At 40.0% G+C, this 25,695-nt stretch overlaps 1 protein-coding gene and 1 pseudogene across 11 annotated transcripts in view; both read left to right on the top strand.

The window, feature by feature from the left end:
• RPRD2 (regulation of nuclear pre-mRNA domain containing 2) overlaps positions 1-25,695 on the top strand; it is a 95,774-nt gene that overhangs the window by 23,614 nt on the left and 46,465 nt on the right. For all 11 annotated transcript variants that reach the window (XM_046021242.1, XM_046021083.1, XM_046021161.1 and 8 more), the window contains exon 2: positions 12,424-12,553. In XM_046021242.1, the coding sequence (XP_045877198.1) occupies positions 12,424-12,553 (130 nt within the window). The remainder of the gene's footprint in view (positions 1-12,423; positions 12,554-25,695) is intronic.
• LOC123952656 lies at positions 21,916-22,612 on the top strand (annotated as a pseudogene).

The following is a 25,695-nucleotide window of genomic DNA, read 5'->3' as shown; positions in this document are numbered from 1 at the left end:
CCGAAGGCAGCGGCTTAATCCACTGAGCCACCCAGGCGCCCCTATTTTTTTATTTTTGAGAGCAAGAGAGAAAGCACGAGAGTACACAAGTAGGGGGAGGGACAGAGGAGAGGGAGAAGCAGACTCCCTACTAAGCAGGAAGCCAGACACGGGACTCAATCCCAAGACCCTGAGATCATGACCCAAGCCAAAGGAAGACATTTAACCAACTGAGCCACCCGAGTACCCTTGGCTTTCAAAATTATTAATGTAAAGTTGAACTCGCATTTGTTTGTAATTTTTTAAAATCTCCATATATCTACCGTTAGTCCTCTTTTGAGAACACATTGGTAGGGGGACCTAGGTGGTTTAGTTGTTAAGTGTCTGCCTTTGGCTCAGGTCATGATCTCGGGGTCCTAGGGATTGAGCCCCACATTGGGCTCCCTGCTTAGTGGGGAGTCTGCTTCTCCCTCTCCCTCTGCCTCTGACTCATGCTTGCTCTCTCTCTCAAATAAATAAAATTTTAAGGAAAAACAAGGAACACATTGGATAAATGAAATGTGATATATATGTATAAAGTAAATACGCTGGGACACCTGGATGACTTAGTCAGTTAAGCATCTGTCTTCAACTCAGTTCATGATCCCAGCATCCTGGGATCAAGTTCCACATTGGGCTCCTTGCTCAGGGGGGAGCCTGCATCACCTCTGCCTTTTCTGCCGGCCACTCTCCCTGCTTGTGCACACACTCTTTCTCTCTCTGACAAATAAAATCTTTAAAAAAATAAATAAATGTGAATATATATATATATACATATATATATAATTTGTTCTTAAAATATACATCATAAAATATGTATCATACACACATACTCAGCCTTAAAAAGGAAACTCTGACACATGCCATAATATAGATGAACCCTGAAGAGACCTTATGCTAAACAACGTAAATCAAAAAAGAACAAATACTGTATGATTCCATTTATATAAAGTACCTAGAGCAGTCAAATTCACAGACAGACAGTTGCCAGGGACTAAGGGATGGGAGGAATGGGGAATTATTGTTTAATGGGTATACAGTTTCAGTCTGGGGAGATTAAAAAAGTTCTGGAGATCGATGGTGGTAATGTTGCACAGCCATGTTAACATACACAGGAAATACGCAAGAAATTGTTAAGAATGTGACCGGGCACATAGAGGAAGAAGGTGGAGGACAATTTACTTTTTTTTTTTTAAAGATTATTTATTTATTTATTTATTTATTTGACAGAGATCACAAGTAGGCAGAGAGCGAGAGAGACAGAGGAGGAAGCAGACTCCCTGCTGAGCAGAGAGCCTGATGTGGGGCTCCATCCCAGGACCCTGGGATCATGACCTGAGCTGAAGGCAGAGGCTTTAACCCACCCTGGTGCCCTGAGGACAACTTACTTTTGTTGCATACTATTTCAGTTTTATTCACCATGTACTTCCTCTTTTTTTTTTTTTTTTAAGATTTTTATTTATTTATTTGACAGAGAGAGATCACAAGTAGGCAGAGAGGCAGGCAGAGAGAGAGGGGGAAGCAGGCTCCCTGTTGAGCAGAGAGCCCCATGCAGGGCTCGGTCCCAGGACCCTGGGATCATGACCTGAGCAGAAGGCAGAGGCTTAACCCACTGAGCCACCCAGGAGCGCCTCATCATATACTTCTATAATAGTTTAAAAAACGAAGTAGTGGGGAACCTGGCTGGCTCAGTCCATAAAGCATGCAATTCCTGATCTTGGGGTTGTGATCTCTTTCTCTCTGTCAAATAAATAAAATCTTTATAAAAAAAAAAAAAAAGAATGAAGTAGAAAACCTGAAAAGGGCCTCAGACCCAGCTGGTTTAGCAGCCATACTTGTGTGATCCATGTATATGTGTTTGCTTTTTTTTTTTTTTTTTTTTTTTTTTTTTTGAGAAGGAGAGAGAATCTTAAACAGGCTCCATGCCCAGTGTAGAGCCTGACATAGGGCTTGATCTCACAACCCTGAGATCCTACTCTGAGCTGAACTCAAGGGTTGGATGCTTAACTGACTGAGCCACCCAGCTGCCCCTGAGGTCATTTTTTTTTTTAAAGATTTTATTTATTTATTTGAAAGAGAGAATGAGAGAGACAGCATGAGATGGGGGAGGGCAGAGGAAGAAGCAGACTCCTCACCGAGCAGAGAGCCCGATGTGGGACTCGATCCCAGGACTCCAGGATCATGACCCGAGCCGAAGGCAGTCGCTTAACCAACTGAGCCACCCAGGCACCCTTTTTTAAAAATTTTTAAAAGATTTTCATTATTATTTATGTGAGAGAGAGCGCACAAGCAAGGGGAGCTGCAGAGGGAAAGGATATGGGGCTTATATCCCAGGACCTTGAGATCATGACCTGAGCCAAAGGCAGATGCTTAACCAACTGAGCCACTCAGGCACTGCCCCTGCAGGTCATTTTAGATGGAAGGAATAATATGACCTTTTTTAAAAAAAAGTTTTATTTATTTTGGGGCACCTGGGTGGCTCAGTGGATTAAGCCACTGCCTTCGGCTCAGGTCGTGATCCCGGGGTCCTGGGATGGAGTCCCACATCAGGCTTCTCGCTCAGCGGGGAGCCTGCTTCTCTCTCTGCCTCCCCCTGCCACTCTGCCTATTTGTGCGCTCTCTCTGATAAATAAATAGTTAAAATCTTTTTTTTAAAAAAGTTTTATTTATTTATTTTAAAGTAATCTACACCCAAAGTGGGACTCAAACTTGTGTTCTGGAGATCAATAGTTGAATGCTCTTTGGACTGAGTCAGCCAGATGCTGCAGAACGATTTATTTTTATATTTATTTATTTAAGATTTTGTTTATTCATTTGACAGACAGAGACAGTGAGAGAGGGAACACAAGCAGGGAGAGCAGGAGAGGGATAAGTAGGCTTCCCACTGAGCAGGGAGCCTGATGCAGGGCTGTATCCCAACACCCTGGGATCATGATCTGAGCCGAAGGCAGGTGCTTTACTGATTAAGCCACCCAGGTGCCCCTTCTTTTTTAATTTTTAATGTATTGTTTTGGATACGTAAATAAATACATCCCCAAATCAAGTTCCAAAATGTATACAATAGAAAATTAATTTCTCTATAATAACTGCCCCTAGCTCTCTTCGTCTCTTGGTTTCTTTCTGCGGAAGCATTACGATTAACAGTTTGTTGTTACCTTCTCAAGAGGTATTCTTTATGAATATAAAATATATGCTTATTTGTATTTTTTTGTGTACCTGTAGTTGCATACTACTCCATTGTGCTTTTCTCCTTGGCGGTTCTAAATGAACTATTGAATGTCCTTGTGTTTATTTTATTTTTTTTTAAGATTTTATTTATTTATTTGACAGAGAGAGAGATCACAAGTAGGCAGAGAGAGAGGGAGAAGCAGGCTCCCCACTGAGTAGAGAGCCCGATGTGGGGCTCAATCCCAGGACCCTGAGATCATGACCTGAGCTGAAGGCAGAGGCTTAACCCACTGAGCCACCCAGGTGCCCAGAATGTCCTTGTGTTTGATAGTTATATGCTATTCAGATGGATTTAGCCAGTCTCCTGTAAATGGACTTTCAGGATATTTCCAGGCTTTTGTTGGTAAGAGTGTTACAGAGAATATTTTTGTACTAGTTTTTTACGTGGGGGCAAGCACATCTGTGGCATGAATTCCTAGCAGTCTGGAGAATTCATTGAAGGGTAGTGAAACTAGAGGCAGGGATCAGTTATTAGGAAGTAGTAATGATGAAAAACTGAAGTAAGGCAGTGGCAAAAAGAGTGGGGAGGGAAAGAATGAATTACAAATCATGTATTCCATCAATTTTAAGATGCGCATTGTTTCTTCACATTTTAACACATTTGAAATCTGTGTATTATACAGTTGATGGTTTCATTCAGTTAATTGTTAGTACTTTGTAAGTTTTGTGTTGCTTTGGGTTTTTTAAAAAAGATTTTATTTATTTTTTTGAGAGAGAGAGAGGGCACACAGGTAGGGGGAGCAGCAGAGGGAGAGGGGAAAAAGTAGGCTCACCATGGAGCAGAGCCTGATGTGGGGCTCAATCCCAGGACCCTGAGATCATGACCTGAGCCAAGGCAGGTGCTTAACTGACTGAGCCCCCCAGATGCCCAAAGTACTTACTTTGTAAGTTTCTTGGGTTTGTTTGTTTGTTTTTTGTTTGTTTTTAAAAAAGTTTTTCTTGTGGGGGTGGGAGGATGCCCAGTGGCTCAGTCATTAAGTGTCTGTGTTCAGCTCTGGTCATGATCCCAGGGCCCTGGGATCAAGCCCCGCATCAGGCTCCCCGCTTGGCAGGGAGCCTTATTCTCCCTCTCCTGCTCCCCCTACTTGTGTTCACTCTCTCTCTGTGTCTCTCTCTGTCAAATAAATAAATAAAATCTTAAAAAAAAATCATCTAACCCTTCTGGAGTGCCTGAGTGGCAGAGTTGGTTAAGCATCCCAGCTCTGGATTTTGGCCTAGGTCATGATCTCAGGGTGGTGGTTTCAAGCCCCACGTTAGACTCTGTGCTCAACATGAAGTCGGCTTGAGATTCTCTTTCCATCTCCCTTTGCCCCTCCGACTTGTGCGCGCGCTCTCTCTCTCAAATAAAGGTATCTTTCAAAAAAAACCAAAAAACAAAAAACATCTGGGGCACCTGAGTGGCTCAGTGGGTTAAACCTCTGCCTTCGGCTCAGGTCATGATCTCAGGGTCCTGGGCATCTTGGGTCCAGGGTCCCGCATCTCGCTCTCTGCTCAGCAGGGGGCCTGCTTCCCTCTCTCTGCCTGCCTCTGCCTACTTGTGATCTCTATCAAATAAATAAATAAAATCTTAAAAACATCTAATCCTTTTGCCACCAGGTTAGGAGGTTTATTTTGAATAATTTACTTATTATTTTAAATCAGTGGCCCATATTTTCCTTTTTAAAAAGATTTTATTTATTTATTACACTTGATCTTAGCCAAAAGGCCGAGAAGCGATTTTATTTATTTATTAGATAGAGTATGAGCAGGGAGAGGGGCAGAGGGAAAGGGACAGAGGGAGGATTAGAGTAAGCAGAGCCCCATCTCAGCAGGGAGCCAGACTGGATGGTGAGTTCTCCACCTGAGTCAAAGTCAGATGCTTAACCAGCTGAGCCCCCAAGCACCCTGGCCCTTCTTTTCCTATTGTTAGTCTCTTTCCCCTTCTTTATAATGATAAAAAGAGGGTTAAGTTCTTAGTTTCTAGATATTTGAGGAATTGCTGTTGTGAGAACACTGATTTTATATCTAAATGATCTTCTGCAACAACCCCTTAGAATACCTAACCCTACCTTAAATGAAGCCTTTCCTTTATAGTTACACATAATCCCAGCTGACCTCTGGGATTATGAAACAAACCAAATAGAAGACTTCTCATTTTTCATTCCTTTTCTTCTTTTCCTTGTATTTTGTTCTCTTTCTAATTTATTCATTCAGAAGATAGTTACTCAAAGCCTACTGTGTGTTAGGCATGGTCCTAGATGCTGAGAATTCAACAATAGGCAAAAATCTTTGCTTTCAGGAGGCTTATATTCTTGTCGGGGGGAGAGAGACAAAAAAATAATTAAATTTTATAGTATATTGGGAAATTATGTGGTAGGGGGGAAATAAAGGAGAGGTGATGTTTGATATTACAGTTTTCCTATTCTGGGAAGTCCAGGAAGTCACTGAGAAAGTGACATTGGTCAAAGATTTAAAGGCAATGAGAGAGTAAACTTTGAGACTATGGGAAAAGAATGTGCAAAGCAGACGGAGTAGGCAGCTTAAAGGACCCTGAGGGGGATGTGACCCGGAGTATGCCAGGTGTGTTGTAGGTCTTACTTCAATTCAGTAAGGTGGGTAGAATGACTGGAATGGAATGGAAGATCAGAGACGATGTGGGGCCAGATTGTTAAGAACTTTTAAGCGATTGTAAGGTACCCCTTGAAGGTAGTGCCTGTGTCCTCTTGACATCATGCTTTGAGCACTTTTTTACTTTGTAGTGCAGATTGTTCCAAGCTCTTGTACCTTCTTTCCTGGCCTGGAATCAGCCATTTCTCCAAGAAGCCCTGGTTCTTCTTTGAAACCAAGATCTAGATATTAGATACTGGGATATTTTCAGTGGAGATTAGGAAATAGTTGTATTTACACGTATACATATACACACACATTCATTCCCCTTATCTTTCTATATATATGTATAACTATGAGGTTTACACTAAGACTTCCAATTATAGTCCCAGCACAACAAGGTTTATTCTAATCTTCTCCCTTTCTACATTTGTAATTTCCTAAATCTGTATGTATTTTGAAAGTAGCATTAATGAGGTCTACGTTGCAAATTTGGATGTGGAGTATGAAAGAGAAAGAGTAAGTAGTTAAGGATGACTCAAGATTTTTGGCTGAAAAAAGCCACGAGAATAAATGCCATTTACTGAGATGGAGAAGACTATAGGAGGAGACAGTTTGGAGGAAGAAATCACATGTTGAGTCTGAGCTGTCTATTAGACATGCAAGAGGAGGTGTTGGGGAAGTAGTTGGATATTTGAGTTTACAGTTCAAAGTTAGAGGTCCAGAATGAAATGCAGATTACTTCAAGAAAACTGGCTCAACTTTTGGGGCCAAAATGTTTATATTTCCTTACTGCCTATTGTTATGGAAGCAGCAAATATGTTTTATAGAAAATTAGAGGGGGCGCCTGGGTGGCTCAGTGGGTTAAGCCGCTGGCTTCGGCTCAGGTCATGATCCTAATCAGGGTCCTGGGATTGAGTCCCACATCGGGCTCTTTGCTCAACGGAGAGCCTGCTTCCCTTCCTTTCTCTCTGCCTGCCTCTCTTGTGATTTCTGTCAAATAAATAAATAAAATCTTAAAAAAAAAAAAATTAGAATACAAGCAAGCAAAAGGAAAATAGAGATTAATACTATTTAAAGTTAATTCCATATCCTTTCTGATCTCTTTAATTTTTTTCCTAACATGAAATCACTCTATAATTACTATTTTTTTATTGATGGTTTTTTATTTCCATTTTAGTAAATTTTCATTTAAAAAATATTTTATTTATTTATTTGAGAGAGACAGAGATACCAAGAGAGAGCACAAGTGGGAAGGAGGGGGGATAAACAGACTCCCCACTGAACAGGGAACCCAGTGCAGGAATCAATCATAGGACCCTGGAATCATCACCTGAGCTGAAGGCAGACATGTAACCCACTGAGCCACCCAGGCGCCCAGTAAATTTTCATTTTATCTAATCCCAGACCATATTCACATTTCTTTCATTGATCCAGAAATGTCATTTACAGGTGGTTAGTCCAAACCTGTGTGCAGTATAGGGACAGAGATAAATTACATCAGATTACTTTGTTCCTTGGGTCTCTTTTTTTTTTTTTTTTTAAGATTTTATTTATTTATTTGACAGATAGAGATCACAAGTAGGGAGAGAGGCAGGCAGAGAGAGAGAGAGGAGGAAGCAGGCTCCCTGCCAAGCAGAGAGCTCGATGCGGGGCTCGATCCCAGGACCCTGGGATCATGACCTGAGTGAAAGGCAGAGGCTTTAACCCACTGAGCCACCCAGGCGCCCCTTCCTTGGGTCTCTTAACCTCCCTGTTACATTTTATGCCACTGGTTTGTTGATGAGACTGGGCTGGTTGACCTGCAGAATATCTCGTCTTGTAGATTTGTCTGGTTGCAAATGTTATTAGCTCCTTTTATTATTTCTACCAGTCAAATTATCTGCAGCTTTTTCTAAATCATCTTTTTTTTTTTAAATAAGAGTTTTTTTTTTTAAGATTTTATTTATTCATTTGACAGACAGAGATCACAAGTAGGCAGAGAGAGAGGAAGAGAAGCAGTCTTCCCGTTGAGCCGAGAGCCTGATGCGGGGTCTCGATCCCAGGACCTGAGCCGAAGGCAGAGACTTTAACCCACTGAGCCACCCAGGTGCCCCTAAATCATCTTTTTATATAAAAACTTTTCATGGTTTCTTGTTAGGCATAGAATAAAGGCTTAAACTTTCTTAGCTCAATATTTAATAACCAACAGAATTTGACATCTTTTCCTATTCTTCCACTGTTCTTCCAGCCAAACCTTTCTAGTCAGACACAAGTAGAAATAGGTAGTAATTAAGAATGTCAAACTTTTGGGGGCACCTGGGTGGCTCAGTGGGTTGAGCCTCTGCCTTGGGCTCAGGTTATGATCTCAGGGTCCTGGCATCGCGTTCCTGCATCGGGCTCTCTGCTCAGCAGGGAGCCTGCTTCCTTCTCTTTCTCTCTGCCTGCCTCTCTGCCTACTTGTGATCTCTCTCTGTGTCAAATAAATAAAATCTTAAAAAAAAAAAAAAAGAATGTCAAACTTTGGAGCCAAACTATCTATATTTAAATTCCGATTTCAGTACCTACTAGATGTGACAATTCACATCATTCCGTCTCTCAAATGGAGATAACAGTACCAACCTCACAGGGATGTTGTAAGGATATCAGTTCATATTTGTATCCTCTTTAAGTGTCTAGCTCATAGAAAATGCTGTAAGTATTACTAAATAAGTTTAAAAATCTAGCCTAAATTTTTCCCTTCCGCAGAACAAAAGACATTCATTGCATAATTCTTTTCAGCACCTTTACTCATGACTTGTTCTTGCTAGAGTGCTCTTCCCCTTTCTTCCTGCCTATACAAAAATTTAACTTCTTCATCAGACATTTAATTAATACTATTTGAGCACCTGCCATTTACTCAATTAGTCATTGAGGTCATAGCATTGAACAAGATAGAATTCCAGCCTTTAGAGAACTTACACTCTAGTGGAAGGTGCAGACAAGTACACTACCGTGTGCTAAGTGTATGACACATGTATCTTCAGGATCTACTAAAGACCTTATCTTAAAGAACCAGGGGAAGCTTTGTGGGAAGATGTGATATGTAAGCTGAGAGTTGAAGGAAGAAAAAGAATTAGCCTGTTGAAATGGATGTCAAGACAAGGGAAGAAGGTGGGGCTTGGCTTTGAGACAAAGTGTAGTTCACTAAACCGCGGCTTTAAGGGAAGGTGGCTAAAGTTGAGGCTAAACAAGTAAGCGAGAACTAGGTTGCAGAGGGTTTGGAAAATCATTCAGGAGGGGTCTTCTCAAATCCTACTGCTTTTAGGCATTTTCACAGACTACCTCAGCCAATTTTTCTCATTTCTTCCTGACTTTCTGTAGTGATTTGACTGTAGGGTGTAGGGTTTGCATTGGAAAGAAGTTGTGTTAAAATCATTGTGGGTGGTTTGTTTGGGGAAGAAGTAGTGATAGGTGGGGGGCAAAGTCTGACATGAGTTAAAGTAAGTAGTTTGGACTTCTATGGATGAGTAGAAAACACAAGGTATTCAGGATGGGATATCTTAGAAAAGGAAAATTCTGAAAGAGAGAGAGAGAGTACACGTGCAAGTTTTCTGGGAACTGTATTGCATTAAAAATAGAACTTTGAAAGGGAAGGGATGAGACTGAAAGAGAGAAGGTAAGATCCAGATCATAAATGGAGACCAAGGTGTTCAGGCATTTTCTAGTAAGCATTTGGAAGTCATTGATGGATTTGATATGAGAAACAACTTAGATATTGTTTGCATAGTAGAAGTGAATTTAGCCATGTAGAAGGTAAATTTGAGGAGACTAAGTCTAGAGGTAAGATTACCAGTTAGGAGGGTACTGTAGTAGTAGAGGAGGACCATTATTAATACTGAAAAATCAAGCCAAGGTGCCTCTGAGACTTGAACATGGATGTGTGCATTGATTGATAAAGGGAAATCCAGGCTTGATATCTATAGACATGGGAGTCATTGATACATAGGTGGTGGGAATTAAGGCTGTGAAAGTGGACAGTTATGCTGATAGCATTTCATTTTCTGTGTGCTAAGCACTATCCAGAATGCTTTATATACCTTGTTTCATTTAATACTTGTAACAACCCTGTGAGGTTGTTTGTTTTACAAAGAAAAATGAAGTGTTCCATAGAAGAGTTAAGTAGTATGTAAAACCCCAAAGCTAATAAGGGACAAGAGTCAGGAATGGAACAAACTATCTAACTTAATACCTGAAATCTTAGAACATGATGCCTTGGGTGAATGGAGGGAATACTCAGGAGAGAACGCTGGGAACTTCAACATTTAAAGGTCGCAGGTGGAGCTGCCTGTCTACACATGGTCACCTATGTATATATGGAGAAGGAATCAGAGATAGGAAAATCAGGGAAGTGGTTATGACCGAAACCAAAGAGGAATTACCCTAACAGATTATTCTGTGTCCCAAAATCCATAATGAAATAACATTTTAAAAATTTTCATCAGGTTTAATAAGTTGGATGAGTTTATTGGTAATTCTTATTTGAGTGGAGTGGTGGCAACATAAATTAGATGGCATAATTTATGTAAAGCTCTTTAGATTGCATATTTAAGTACAGAAAAACAAAAATAAAAGTAGCTCCTATAGATATAGAATTAATGGGAGTTAAAGTGGAGACAGTGAGAACTCTTTCAGGTATTTGAATCTGAAAGATCTTAACTCAGGTAAGTTGATTTGGTTGGGTTTAAATATGGATTTTTTTTTTTTTTGAGAGAATAGAATTTACATCTAATGATTTCTGATGATAATAAAGAACATGTGGAAGGATTGTAGCATTGTAATGTTGAGGGCCCAGCTGAAGGAGACTAGATTTATGATTTCAGTCCTCCTGGTGGTATGATTTTTCTTCATCAGAATCCAAGAGCAGAAATAAAAGTGCAGTAAAGGCATTCAGTTAGGTTGATCTAGATTCAGGATTTGTTGAATGCATATGATAGAAAATGAAGTTTTTTGTTTTTGTTTTAGGATTTTTTTTTTTTTTTTTTTTTTTTTTTTTGACAGAGAGAGCTAGTGAGAGCAGGAACACCAGCAGGGGGAGTGGGAGAGGGAGAAGCAGGCTTCCTGCTAAGCAGGGAGCCCATTGCAGGGCTCCATCCCAAATCATGACTCTAGCTGGAGGCAGATGCTTAATGGCTGAGCCACCCAGGCGCCCGAGAATGAAGGTTTTAATAAGAGTGGTTTAGGGGCACCTGGGTGGCTCATGGGTTAAGCGTCTGACTCGATCTTGGGGTTGTGAGACCCGAGTCGGGCTCTGTGTTGGGCATGGATCCTGCATAGGATCCTCTGTGCCTCTGCTTGTGGGCATGCACACACATTCTCTCACTCGCTCTCACTCTCGCTCTCAAAAAAAAATAAAGCTTAAGTAATAGATCAAAGGCTGGAATTGATAGAGAAAAATTGAGTACTAAAAGTGACTATAAAGTTAGGAAAAATGTAGAGCTGAGATCTTGATAAAAGTGACAGATATAAGGGGAATAGGAGGCTGTGGTCAGAAAAGGGGATTTTAAAATAGGCAGGTAGTTCTTAAGAGGTCACAGAATTTAAGATCAAAATTTTGAGACTAGAAAATGTGATGGATCATCCAAATGGACATTAAAATTGTCCAGGATATAATGAAACTTGGGGTGTTTTACTTTTAAAAAAATTTTTTTAAAAGATTTTATTTACTTATTTGACAGAGACAGCAAGAGAGGGAACACCCACCAACAGAGGGAGTGGGAGAGGGAGAAGCAGGCCTCCTGCTGAGCAGGGAGGATGATCTGGGGCTTGATCCTAGGACTCTGGGATCACGACCTGAGCTGAAAGCAGATGCTTATAGTTAAGTTACCTTATAATTAAGCTACCCAGGTACCCCAAAACTTGGGATGGTTTTGCTTGAGTTCAGAAAGCAAATTGATTGGGCCTTGTCATGAGCCTTAGAAGAATTTGATCTCCGTGTGTGTGTGTGTGTGTGTGTGTGTGTGTGTGTGTGTGTGTGTGTGAATGATAAAATTACATATTTCCTAGGACCTAGTTCTCAAAGTAGGAGCAAAGTGTTGCTTCCAGTTAGATGGCAGTATTTAGGTGTACCTGAGTAGTATCAGAACTAGTCGATGAAAAGAGTATATACTCTTTTCATCTTCTGATACTTCTGATACATACTTCTGATACTACTCAGAGGAGGTTAAGCATTTTGCCCAAGGTCACATTTTAACTGGTTCTAAAGCCCATGCTCTTTCCACTAACCTTGGTGTTTTTGCAACAAGTTGAGTTGTTTCAGCAGAGTTTATCTTTCCAAATGTTTGGGGGAACAGTTTTTATTTTAACTTCTCCAGAGTTAATGAGTTTTTTAGTGCCAAACATCTATAAAGTGAAGTGGAAATCTACTCAGGGAGCACCTTGAACAGAATCTTAACCTGAGACAGTCAAATGCTTTTAGGCACTAGTTTCAATAAATGGATCCACCTGCCTGTTTATCTGTTCTCCACCCACAGAATAGTGGTTACACAGTTTGAGAACACTGTATTTGGAATAAGTTGAACAAAGTATAATTTGACTCATTTGGTTTTATTTGTTGTCTTCTTTTGTCCCTAGCTGCCTATCCCCACCGTTTAAATCTCTTTTACCTCGCCAATGATGTCATACAGAACTGCAAAAGAAAAAACGCAATCATTTTCCGTGAATCATTTGCTGATGTCCTTCCTGAAGCAGCTGCTCTAGTGAAGTAAGTAAATTCTTACTGCTTTGGGGGATCCAAGCTTAGAACATTAAGAATTTTAGTTTTCCTTTTGACCTATCTGTAAGAACTGTTAATAGTTGTACATGCTTGAAGATCCAAAGATATTTTGCCCAAATTGTTCATGTCACTTTCCCACTAATCCATACATTTTTCTTTTAAAACTTCTTTCTTCTCTCTCTCTTTTAAGATTTTATTTGTTGGGGGCGCCTGGGTGGCTCAATCAGTTGGCTGTCTGTCTTCAGCTCAGGTCATGATCCCAGGGTCCTGGGATTGAGCCCCACATTGGGCCCCTTGCTCAGCAGGGCAGCCTGCATCTCCCTCTTCTTCTGCCTCCTATTCCCCCTGCTTGTGGGCTCACTCTCTCTCTGTCAAATAAATAATTTCTTTTTTAAAAAATTATTTATTTATTCTCTTCTGTTTTTGAAAACTTGTTTGCTATTTACTCTCTGCCTCTTCTCTGCTAACATATAGCTCCTGGTTGTACTCTTTGGTACTTCTTTCAATAGCTCCTTCTGTTTTCATTTTTTTGTTTTTACACATTTCCTTTCTTCTTTCAGTGTTCTTGAAATCTTGACCCCTCTATGATATTTGTGTAATTAAAGAGAAATGGAAATTTTTGCCCTGAACTTCATATTGATTTATTCCATAATGAAATTGTAACCAGCATTTACCAAAGTATTGGAATACTTAATTCGATGTTATTTTTACTCTCTATTAATAGTGTCTTCCTTGTGTTTCATCCATATTTGCAAGTTGTTTATTTGTGCAAGAGACATACATACACAATTAGAGGATAAGTAAATATGTAGAACAATCAAAATTGCTGAGTATTTCCTCAAATAATATTGCACATTATCCATCCATTTGTTAGCTATTAACCCATTCAAAATTGAATGATCCTTTTTCTTTCCTTTGGATTATTAACTTGAGGTGTTTATTTTGGTGCTAGGTGAATATACTAAAAGATTTATACACATGTCAGAAGAACATAAAATTGGGGTACCCAGCTGGCTTAGTTGGTAGAGCATGGGACTCTTGATCTCAGGGCTGTGAGTTAAAGCCCTGCATTGTGTATAGAGATTACTTAAAAGTAAAATTTTTGAATAAAAAAGGGGGTGGGCGCTGGGGTGGCTCAGTTGTTAGGCATCTGCCTTCGGCTCAGTCATGATCCCAGGGTTCTGGGATCGAGCCCTGCTTCAGGCTCTCTGATCAGCAGGAGGCCTACTTTTCCCTCTTTCACTCCCCCTGCTTGTGTTCCCTCTCTCTCGCTGTGTGTCTATCAGATAAATAAAATCTCTTTAAAAAGTACATAAAATAATAACAATAACACCTAACATTTATTGAACATTTGTAATTGACCAGATATGATACAGAGTGCTTTGTGTGCTTTAAGTCATTGAATCCTGAGGGCAACTTTTTCAAAGTGGCTACTTTGTCCCCATTTAAGGAGAAGGAAACTGGTTTAGAGAGATTCAGTAGCTTGCCTAAGTTTTCACAGCTGGCAGGGTTGTGGGGAGGGACAGAATTCCCACCCAAGCCTGTCTAGACCCCAAAGCACATATTCTTTCCCACTTAACCACAGTCTGTGTTGTTTCTTTACATATATAAACCCAGTATAATTTAGAGTAAGAAAAGCAATATGCTTTAGAGTTTCTGCTGTAAATATCACTATAGTCTTTTTATAACTTAACCTACTGTTTCCTAGACTTAGGTTTTATGACCTAGTTCATATATAGAGTTCAATATAGAGTTGTCAGCTTTTATTTTACTAGGCAAAGGTATTTTTTAAAACAACTTCTTTGTATTAATTTAACTAATTTCACAGAAAACGGTGGAAGGACATAATCTCAGAATAAACTTCAGTCCTTTATTTATTTTTTGAGAAGGGGAGGGGCAGAGGGAGAAGGACAAGCAGAGAGACTCCTTGCTTGTGAAGTCAGACACAGGGCTCCATCCCAGGATCCAGAGACCATGACCTGAGTTGAAGTTAGACACTTAAACCAACGGAGCCACCTGGCACCCCAGTTTAGTCTTTCAAATTAAAATTTCAAGTGCTGAAAATGTTCTTTTTTTTTTTTTAAGATTTTATTTATTTTGGGGTGCTGGGTGGCTCAGTCGTTAAGCATCTGCCTTCATCTTGGGTCATGATCCCAGGGTCCTGCGATCAAGCCCCACATCGTGTCCTTGTTCAGTGGGGAGCCTGCTTTGCCTCTGCCTGCCGCTCCCCCTGCTTGTGCACGATCTCTCTCTCTCTCTCTCTTTCAAATTAAATAAATCTTAAAAAAAAATATTTTATTTGTTTTGAGAGAGAGAGCACAAGAGTGGGGAGGCAGAAGAAGGGGGACAAGCAACAAGCAGATTGCCTGCTGAGCAGGGAGCCGAATTCGACTCTGAGTTTAAGGCAGAAGCTCAGGAAACTGAGGTGCTCCAGTTCTGAAAATGTTCTTAACAAGGGTGTCTTCAGAAACCTGTAGTAAACATAGGACTTAACAGTGAAACAATAAAAGCATTCCAAGACAAGGATGCCTTCTGACATCATTCATATTTGCCATTATGCTGGAGATCCCATTCATTTCTGAATAAGTAAAAAGAGTACATTGGTACTTCTTTCAATAGCTCCTTCTGTTTTCATTTTTTTGTTGTTGTTGTTACCTACATCAGGGATGGGCTACCTCCCCCCCCCCCTTTTTTTAAATATTTTATTTATTTGACAGAAGTCACAACCAGGCAGAGAGGCAGGCAGAGAGAGAGGAGGAAGCAGGCTCCCTGCAGAGCAGAGAGCCTGATGCGGTGCTCGATCCCAGAACCCTGGGATCACGACCTGAGCCGAAGGCAGAGGCTTTAACTCACTGAGCCACCCAGGCGCCCCTACCTTTTTTTTTTTATAAAGGGCCAGATAGCAAGTATTTTAGGTTCTGTAGGCCCTAGAATCTCTGTTGTCACTACTCAATTCTGCTATTCTAGCATGAAAGCAGCTATAAAATAGCAGGTAAACAAATGGGTATGGTTGTGTTCCAGTTAAACTTTATTTACAAAAATAGGTAGCTGGCCTGAGGGTCAGAGTTTGCTGACCCCCAGCTCATATAAAGTCAACTAATAAGAGATTTCATTTAAAGTCATACTCAAGTTCAAGTACTAGCTGTAACCAATTTAAAAATGTAATTAGGAGAGAAGATTCCTTTTGCAATAAAAAGTACTGCTCCCCAGAATAAGAGATCCCACTCGAGTAAATATAGTAAGAAGTATTTTAAGGTTTTTATAAAGAAAGCTTATTTAGACTTCACTAAGTGGTATTAAAGATTGGATAAATGAAAAGATAGATTATTATGTACAATTTTGAAGAGAAAGATTTTGGTATTGTTAAAAATATGATTCCCATGAGGTACCTGGGTGGCTCAGTGGATTAAAACCTCTGCCTTCGGCTCGGGTCATGATCTCGGTCATAGGATGGTGTCCCGCATTGGGCTCTCTGCTCAGCAGGGAGCCTGCGTCCTCCTCTCTCTCTGCCTGCCTCTCTGCCTACTTGTGATCTGTCAAATAAATAAATAAAATCTAAAAAAAAAATATGATTCCCAATATGTAATCTATAAATTCATTGTAATCCCAGTCAAAATCTCAACAGGGTTTAATGTGGAAGGATAACATATGAAAGATAATTGTTTTAAAGAATAGTAAGGCTAGATTTCCCCTATCAGTTATTAATTAAACTCTATTAATTAACACTCTAATAGAAGCAGAAGTAGAAGACTTTATCAGTGAACAACATATTCTTGGTTGTAAAGAAATTAATTACACAGTATATGATAAATGAGGGGATTGTAAGAGATGAGCTTTAGTATTCCATAAACATCCCCATCCCAACCACTATTACCCTCTTTTAAATTTCTATTCATACATATACTTTAGATTCATTTCTACCCTCTTGTGAATTCTTACATCTTAATTTTAGGCTATTGTTTTAATCCCTTTAATTCAGGAGGGGCAAATGACTGGAGGTTCCAGGCCGGTCACATATATGAGTGAGGTATCTTGAATGTGGAGAAGAACCCATCTAATAGGAGCAGCAGTTACCTAGTCCTAGCCTTTGGCCATAAAGCAGTAGAAGTCCAATGTTAACACATGCTGCCAGACCTTCTAAGGACTTTCTTGCCATTTTTTAAAAAAGATTTTTATTTATTTATTTGGGAGAGAGAGCACAAGCAGGGGGAGGGCCTAAGGGAGACAGAGAAGCAGGCTCCTCACCAGCAGGGAGCCTGACTCAGGGCTGGATGCCAGGACCCTGAGATCATGAGCCTATGGTAGATGCTTAACTGACTGAGCAATCCAGGTGCCCCGGGAGTTTTTTACTTTTTTTTTTTTTTAAAGATTTTATTTATTTATTTGACAGAGACAGAGATCACAAGTAGGCAGAGAGGTAGGCAGAGAGAGAGAGGGAGAAGCAGGCTCCCCGCTGAGCAGAGAGCCCAATGCGGGGCTCAATCCCAGGACCCTGAGATCATGACCTGAGCCAAAGGCAGCAGCTTAACCCACTGAGCCACCCAGGCGCCCCAGTTTTTCACTTTTTAAGTTAGATAAAAATTGGATTTTTATATGAAGTCTCCCAATTTTTAAACGTGTGACACTAAATCACATTTTTTTTTTAAAAAGTTACTGCTAGCCAAACAAAACATATCTCTTGACTAAATTTGAGCTGTAGGCAACCTGTTAGAAACTTCTGCATTAGGGCATTCATTTTATTCCTTTAATCCCTTTAAGGAGTTACTTGGTTTCATCAGACTAAAAGTTGGTATGGGGTAGGCTGCTGCCATATGTTAAGAGAGATGACCAAAGAGGGAAACTGGTGCTTTCAGATGGGTTAGGAAACTTTTTCTTTGCAAAAAATTATCTAATTATTACAGCTCCTTTTTATTTTACTTTTTTTTAGATATTTTATTTATTTATTTATTTGTGAGAGAGAGCATGAGAGGAGAGAGCGTCAGAGGGAGAAGCAGACTCCTCATGGAGCTGGGAGTCTGATGTGGGACTCGATCCCGGTACTCCAGGATCTTTACCTGAGCTGAAGTCAGTCGCTCAACCAACTGAGCCACCCAGGTGCCCTACAGCTCCTTTTTAAATTAAATTTCAGTTTATTCTTCCTTCACTGGTTTGAAATTCTATAGAGTGAGAACTTGGAGATTTTGTTTTAGACATACTAGTCATTATTATAGTGAAAATTACATGTGAGAGGTGGGACATAAATGAAGGTAAACCAACCTGATGGTTGTTAGTTTTGCCATTTGTGTCTTAGGGATACCAGCCAAGGGAAAAAATGGCATTCATCTGGATGCGTACATCATTGTGACAACAGAACAGCAGAAAATTCAATTTGAAGCACAGGAAAAGTGTTTTTATGAATGTCAAAGTTAAGTTACCACTTGGAAGACTATGCTCTATTCTGCCACCAGCAGTGGTGTGTAACACACACACACACACACACACACTATATATATATATAGACTATAGAAGAATCCTGGGAAAAACTGAAGGTCTGCTTGTATTATGCCAGGATTCTATGAAAGTAGGTTATATCTTTGATGTTGGATGGAGCTTACCAAAGTCCTGTTGCTATCCCAGGCTTTCATAAAAGGCAGTCATTTTTGCTTTTTAAAATTTTCTTATTTAATTGAACTGACAAGTGTATTTATACTAGTTGTTATCATTACAGCTTAATGTGTTCTTTTGACTCTCAGGGTATAGAGAAAATTGCATGTATGTCGGACCTTTGGTGGGGAAAGATGTCATGAAAGATTTTGGGGAAACAATGAGCCTGGTACTCTGAAATAAACCCACCATAAGAAGGGCTTCTGATGACTTCATGGTTAGTTGTTGATTATTGAAGAAAGTCTTGAAAGCACTCGGGAGTTTGAATTGGGGCAGTTTTCTCTCTTTCTCTGTCTCTTTTTAAAGATCTGTTCATTTTGAGAGAGAGAGAGCGCGTGCGTGTGAACACACACAAGTGGGGGACAGGGTAGAGGGAGAGAGATTGAGAGAGAGAATATCCCAAACACACTTCATGTTGAACGTGGACCCTGACTCGGGGCTTGATCTGGTGACCCTGAGTTCATGACCTGACCCAAAGCCAAGAGTCTTGATGCTTAACTGACTGAGCCACTGAGGTACCCCAGTTTTCTAACTAAACTGACAACCGCATTGCTTCTCTCTTTACGTACATTCTCTTGGAGACTTATCTACTCATGGATTAAACTCTTACTCATATCCTATTTTAGTATATGTGCTGCCGAAGCGAGCACTCTTACTCATATCCTAATAACTACTATAACTCTATCTAGATTTTTAGGGGTTTGTTTTAAAGATTTTATTTTATTTTATTTTTTTAAAAATTTTATTTATTTATTTGACAGACAGAGATCACAAGTAGGCAGAGAGGCAGGCAGAGAGAAAGAGGAAGAAGCAGGCTCCCCGCTGAGCAGAGAGCCCGATGCGGGGCTCGATCCCAGGACCCTGAGATCATGACCTGAGCCAAAGGCAGAAGCTTAACCCATTGTGCCACCCAGGCGCCCCTAAAGATTTTATTTTTAAGTAATCTCTACACCCAGTGTGAGCTCGAACTTACAACCCTGAGATCAGGAGTCACATGCTCTACCGACTGAGCCAGCAAGGTTCTCCCCCCCTTCTTTTTTTTGACCATGTCTTCAACTTTTTGTGAATTATTGCCTCATTATTATATGATATTCAGCTCAGCATCTAAAACCGTAATCTATTTTATATGTGTATAAACTCTGCTCCCACAGTTTGTGTGAAAATAGGTTGTAAATTGAAAATTTTTATACAAATGGTATTTGAAACTCAACGGTAACCAACTTTTCAGGTAAGCAAATTGAATTTTATTATTTCTTTTTATAAAATGAGAAAACTGAAGGCCAGAGCCGTTAAGAATTGCCCAAAGTAAAATGTCAATTTAATAAGAAATGACAATAGAACTGAGATTTTTCTGATTCTTAGTCTCCTATTATTTCCATATTACAATACAGTTTGCCTAAACTTAACTTAAAGTTTTTCATCTTAATAATGGCCCCTTAGTAATTTTAAATTCTTGTCCCATCATTTCTGAGTCACTTACCAAACTCTTTTGCTGTTTCTTCCTCCTTTTCTCTCTGTCTTTAAATTTCCCATTATCATCTCTATCTGATATGTTTATATTTTATAATAGCCTTCTAACTATGTTCTTATTGTCTGATATCAGCCTGATGTTTTTGATTTTTTTTTTTTTTTAATCTGTGTAAATCTGCCCATAATAGTACCTATTCCACAGGGTCTGGGAACTACTAAGTGAGTAAATACTGTAATACAAGTGAGTGCTTAGAATAGTGATAAACACCTAATAAATGTTAGCTGCTGCTGTGATGATGAGGTTGATAATGATAATTACTCCTATAATTATATTAACAAATGAATATTATAAAATCACTGCTCTGATCATTATTTTAAAAATATTTTTATATTACTATATAATTAAACAAATTCCTTTTCCATGTCTGTTATTTTCTTTTACTCTCAAACTACAACTACATAATATAATTAGGGGCAAAGAGTATTATCCTCATTTTACAGATAAGGATACTGATAATAAAGGAAATGATACAAAACTAAGATAGGAGATTGAACTTTTTAAAAAATAAGAAAGAATGAGATCATGAGCCGTCATTGGGTTTTTTTTACTGTGAGGTCCCATTATCCAAGCTCCTTGGGAAGGCACTTAAAACTTTTCACTCAGATGTCAACTTCCCGTCCTTGTCACCAATTCTCCCATGTTCCAGTAATGAGCCATTGCTCCAGCCAAACACTCATACAATGTGTCTTGATACAAGTGCTTATGAATTTTTCTTCCTGGAATATTTTTCCTTTCTTGAAAAGCAGTGCAACTTACAAGTTAAGAATCCAAGTTTTGGAATCAAGTTGCCAAGGTTCAAATCCTTGTTAACCATTTGTTAAACTTCCTCGCTCTTTCTGCCTGCCTCTCTGCCTACTTGTGATCTCTGTCTGTCAAATAAATAAATAAAATCTTAAAAAAAAAAAAAACAAAAAAAAAACCATTTGTTAAACTAATTGTTTACTTTTTCTGTGCTTCAGTTTTCTCACCTATAAATTAGAATAATAGTACAGCTTGTATCTGAGGGTTGTTGTGAGGATTAAACAAGCTAATATATGGAAAGCACTTAAAAAGTATCTAGAACACAAAAGGCTCCAAAAATTAATGCGCTAAGTATCTATCTCAAGAAGTTCATGAAAGAATAGCAAAATAAACCAAAGGAAGGAAGAAAAGATATAATAAGAACAGAAACTTCATGAAATTAAAAAAAAAGTCAAACACAAAGTGGGGAACTTAGAATAGTCAAATTTGTAAAGAAAGCGGAATGTTTTGGCCAGGACTGGAGGGAGGGGAAATGGGAGGTTTAATAGCTATTGTTCAATAGCCATAGTTTCAGTTTTGCAAGATGAAAAGAGGCGTAGAGATGGATGGTGGCGATGGTTGCACAAGAATATGAATACACTTTATTTATTTATTTATTTATTTGACAGAGAGAGAGAGATCACAAGTAGACAGAGAGGCAGGCAGAGAGAGAGAGAGAGGGAAGCAGGCTTGCTGCTGAGCAGAAAGCCCGATGCGGGACTCAATTGCAGGACCCTGAGATCATGACCTGAGCCGAAGGCAGCGGCTTAACCCACTGAGCCACCCAGGCGCCCCTGAATACACTTTTTAAAAAAAGATTTTATATATTTATTTGACAGCTCACACAAGCAGGGGGAGTGGGAGAGGGAGAAGCAGACTCCCTACTCAGCAGGATGCCTGATGCAGACTCATCCCAGGATGCTTAACTAACCGAGCCATCCAGGCGTCCTGATGATAAGAATATACTTAATCCTGCTGAACTTTTCACTTAAAAAAATGGTTAAGATGGTAAATTTTATATGTTAATTTTTTACCACATTAAAAAGAAAATTGGGGAAAAAACATAACCGCAAGACTGAGCAAACATATAATAGTAGAAGGGTTCCACAAAGGAAACACTGTTTTGTTATTTTTCTTTTTTGAGGAAATAATAAAATCGATAAACTTTAGGTGAGATTGACCAAGAAAAAAGAAGGCATAAACAGTATTAGAAATGTAAAAGGTAGATATGATTACGGTGTTGTAGACCATAAAAGGATAATATAAACAGCTTTATTCCAATAAATTTGAAGTTATAGGCAAAATGGTAAAGGTCCTCAAAAATAAAAGAACTGAAATGGCACAAATTAAAAATTGAGGACCCTGTAATCCTATAACCATTGACTAAATTAAATTCCCCAGCCAGTCATCAGAAATCTTCCCATAAGAACAGCCCCCTGTTTTGCAATGGGTTTGCCCCCATAATACAAGTGTCATAAAAACCACTGCTAAGACCATGCCAGAATGATAAAGATTTATATCAACATCGTTTTCACTGGAAAACAAGTCCACTGCTACTGGCTGCTTGATCACAAATGTGGTGGTATCAAAAAATCTGAGAAGGTGGCTGCTGAGATGGGAATAGACTCCTTCAAGTATGCCTGGGTCCTGGATAGACTGAAGCTGCATGTGAGTATCGTATCACCATTGAAACCTCCCTGTGGAAATTGAAGACCAGCACATATTATGTGACTCTCAGTATTGCCCCGGGACACAGACTTCATCAAAAACGTGATTATAGGCACATCTCAGCCTAACTGTGCTATCCTGATTATTACTACTGATACTTGGAGAATTTGAAGACAGTAACTCCACAAATGGGCAGACACATGAGCATGCCCTTTTGGCTTACACATTGGGTATGAAACAAGAAGATGGATTCTATCAAGCCACACCACAGCCAGAAGAGATACAAGGAAATCATTAGGGAAGTGAGGACCTACATTAAGAGAATTGGCTTCTACCCTGACACAGTTGCATTTGTACCAGTTTCTGGTTGGAATAGTGACAACATGCAGGACCCAAGTACCAATACACCTTGGTTTAAGGGATAGAAAGTCACTTGGGAAGATGGCCATGCCAGTAGAACCATGCTGCTTGAAGCTGTGGATTGTCTTCTCTCGGCTACTTGTCCAGCTAACCAGCTCTTGCATCTGCTGCTCTACGATTACTACAGAATTGGGGGTATTGATACTGTCCCAGTTGGCCAATTAGATACTAGTACTCTCAAACCCCACATAGTGGTCACCTTTGCTCTGATCTTTGTTACAGCTGAAGTAAAGTCTTTCAAAGTGTACCATGAAGTTTTGAGTAAAGCTCTTCCTGGGAACAATATGGGCTTCATTGTCAAAGATGTGCCTGTCAGAGATGTTTCCCATGGCTCAGGTGGTTATCCTGAACTGTCTGGGCCAAATCAGGCCTGGCTATTATGCATCAGTGCTGGATTGTCACACAGCTCACCCACCTGCTTGTAAGTTTGCTGAGCTGAAGGAGAAGATCGATCACCATCCTGGTTAGAAGCTGGAAGATGGCCCCAAGCTCTTGAAATTATTCATACTATTTTTGGCAAGCCCAGTATGTTGAGCGCTTCTATGACTATCCTCTGAGTATTTTTGGTTGTTGTTTTGCTATTTGTGATATGAAATAGACCATTGCTGCGGGTGTCACCAGAGCAGTAGATAAGGCTGTCGGGGAAGTGGCAAGATCACCAATTTGCTCTGTCTAGAAAGCTTGGGAGGCTACATGAGTATTATCCCTAGTACCTGCCACCCTGTCCTTTTTAAATTTTTTTTTAAGGTTTTATTTAGGGGCCCCTGGGTGGCCCAGTTGGTTAAGTGTCTGCCTTCAGCTCAGGTCATGATGGCAGGGTCCTGAGATGGAGCCCAGCGTTGGGCTCCCTGCTTATTGGGGAGCTTGCTTCTCTGTCTCCCTGTCCTGTTCCCCCTGCCTATGCTCTTTCTCTCTCTGTCAAATAAATAAATAGAATCTTAAAAATAATAAAGATCTTGTTTATTTGAGAAAGGGAGAAAGCACGAACAGGGGAGAGGCAGAAGAAGAGAGAGAAGCACACTTCCCTCCAAACAGGGAGCCCAATGCAGGAGTCCCATTCCAGGGCCCTGGGATCATGACCTGAGCACCCCAGCACCCCCTTGCCGTCCTATTCCTAATCAGTGGTAGGAGAACTGTCTCAAAACTGTTTGTCTCAGTTGGCTATTAAGTTTAATAATAAAAGACTGGGGGGTGCCTGGGTGGCTCAGTCAGGTGCCTGCCTTCAGCTCAGGTTATGATCCTGGGGTCCTGGGATTGCATCCCACATCAGGCTCTCTGCTCAGCGGGGAGCTTTCTTTTCCCTCTCCCTCTGCCTGCCACTCTGCCTACTTGCACTCGCTCTCTCCTTTTTCTTTACATTTTTTTTTTAAAAGATTTTATTTATTTATTTGGCAGAGAGAGACACAGCGAGAGAGGAACACAAGCAGGGCGGGTGGGAGAGGGAGAAGTAGGCTTCCCACTAAGCAGGGAGCCTGATGCAGGACTTGATCCCAGGATCCTGGGATCATGACCCGAGCCTAAGGCAGACGCTTAACGACTGAGCCACCCAGGCGCCCCCTCTCTCCTTCTGTCAAATAAATGGATGAAATCTTTAAAAAAAATTTTTTTTTTTTTTAGATTTTATTTTATTTATTTGACAGATCACAAGTAGGCAGGGAGGCAGGCGGGTGCAGGGGAGGGAGGAAGCAGGCTCCCTGCTGAGCAGAGAGCCCGATGCGGGGCTCAATCCCAAGACCCTGAGATCATGACCTGAACTGAAGGCAGAGGCCTGGTTAATGATAACAGTGCATCATAAAAGCTTCAGAATGAAAGGAGAATATTTTATAGACCATTTGTTTTCTGTGTGGCAGTTTTAAGTCACTAGTTTTCAAAATCAGTACTTTTTAGTGAAAGCAGTCTGACCAAAAAACCTGTCACAGAATTTTGTGACCCATTAAAACAAAGTTTAATGAGGGGGGGAAAAATCCTGGACCTAGACGCTTCACCAGCAAGTTCACCAAATATTGAAGGAGGAAATAATATTCCAATCTTACACTTGTTCAGAGAAAAGAAAAAGAATGCTTCCCAGCTTATTAATGAGACTAGCAGAACCTTGACACCAAAGTTTAACTACGAAATATGAGGGAAGAAAATTACAAACTGATCTTATTCCTGAGGAACCTGAGCTAGTGGAACATAAAGAGTATAGTACATCGTAGTGGGGTTTATCCCAGGAATGGAAGCATGGTTTAATATGGAGAATAAATTCATCTAATTCACTATGCCTAAAAATAAAATGAGAAAAATTGTATGATGATCTTAAAAGGTGCAGAAAAAGTAAGTAAAAAAAATCCATTCATTATAAACCAAACCAGGAATAGAAAGGAGTCTCCAGTCTAGTAACCTATATCTTCCAAAAATAAAAACCTATAGCAAACATGCTATGTACGAGAAACAAAACACAGGTAATGCCCAATATCAACATTTCTGTTCAGCTTCATCCTGGAGTTCCTAGCCAGAACATTAAGGCAGAAGGGAGAGAGGGAGAGAGCAAAGTGTATAAATGAAAGGATTGGGAAAAGAAAAAAACAAAATTGTCATTAATTGCAGATGATATGATTAGCAGGGTTATTGGACCCAAATCAATAACAATAAAATTAATTATTTTAGCTGTATACCAGAAACAAAATAAGAAAATTAAAATAAAAAAAGTTGGGCGCCTGGGTGGCTCAGTGGGTTAAGCCGCTGCCTTCGGCTCAGGTCATGATCTCAGGGTTCTGGGATCGAGTCCCGCATCGGGCTCTCTGCTCGGCAGGGAGCCTGCTTCCCTCTCTCTCTCTCTCTGCCTGCCTCTCTGCCAACTTGTGATCTCTCTCTGCCAAATAAATAAATAAAATCTTTAAAAAATAAATAAATAAATAAATAAAAAAGTTAACTCTTTATACTAGGGAGGTATGGGGGAAAAGAGATATAGTTGATTCTTATTATTCATAGTAATTATGTTCCATGAGGTTGCCATGAACAATGAATTAGTGAATTTTGAATCATTACTCCTGGGGTAAATACAGGGTTAGGTTCCTGCAAGCACCCTGGTCACAATATTCTTATC

The sequence above is a fragment of the Meles meles genome, chromosome 1, assembly GCF_922984935.1.
Source record: "Meles meles chromosome 1, mMelMel3.1 paternal haplotype, whole genome shotgun sequence".
NCBI classification, from domain to species: Eukaryota; Metazoa; Chordata; class Mammalia; order Carnivora; family Mustelidae; genus Meles; species Meles meles.
This window is presented reverse-complemented; position numbering and strand designations above follow the sequence as displayed.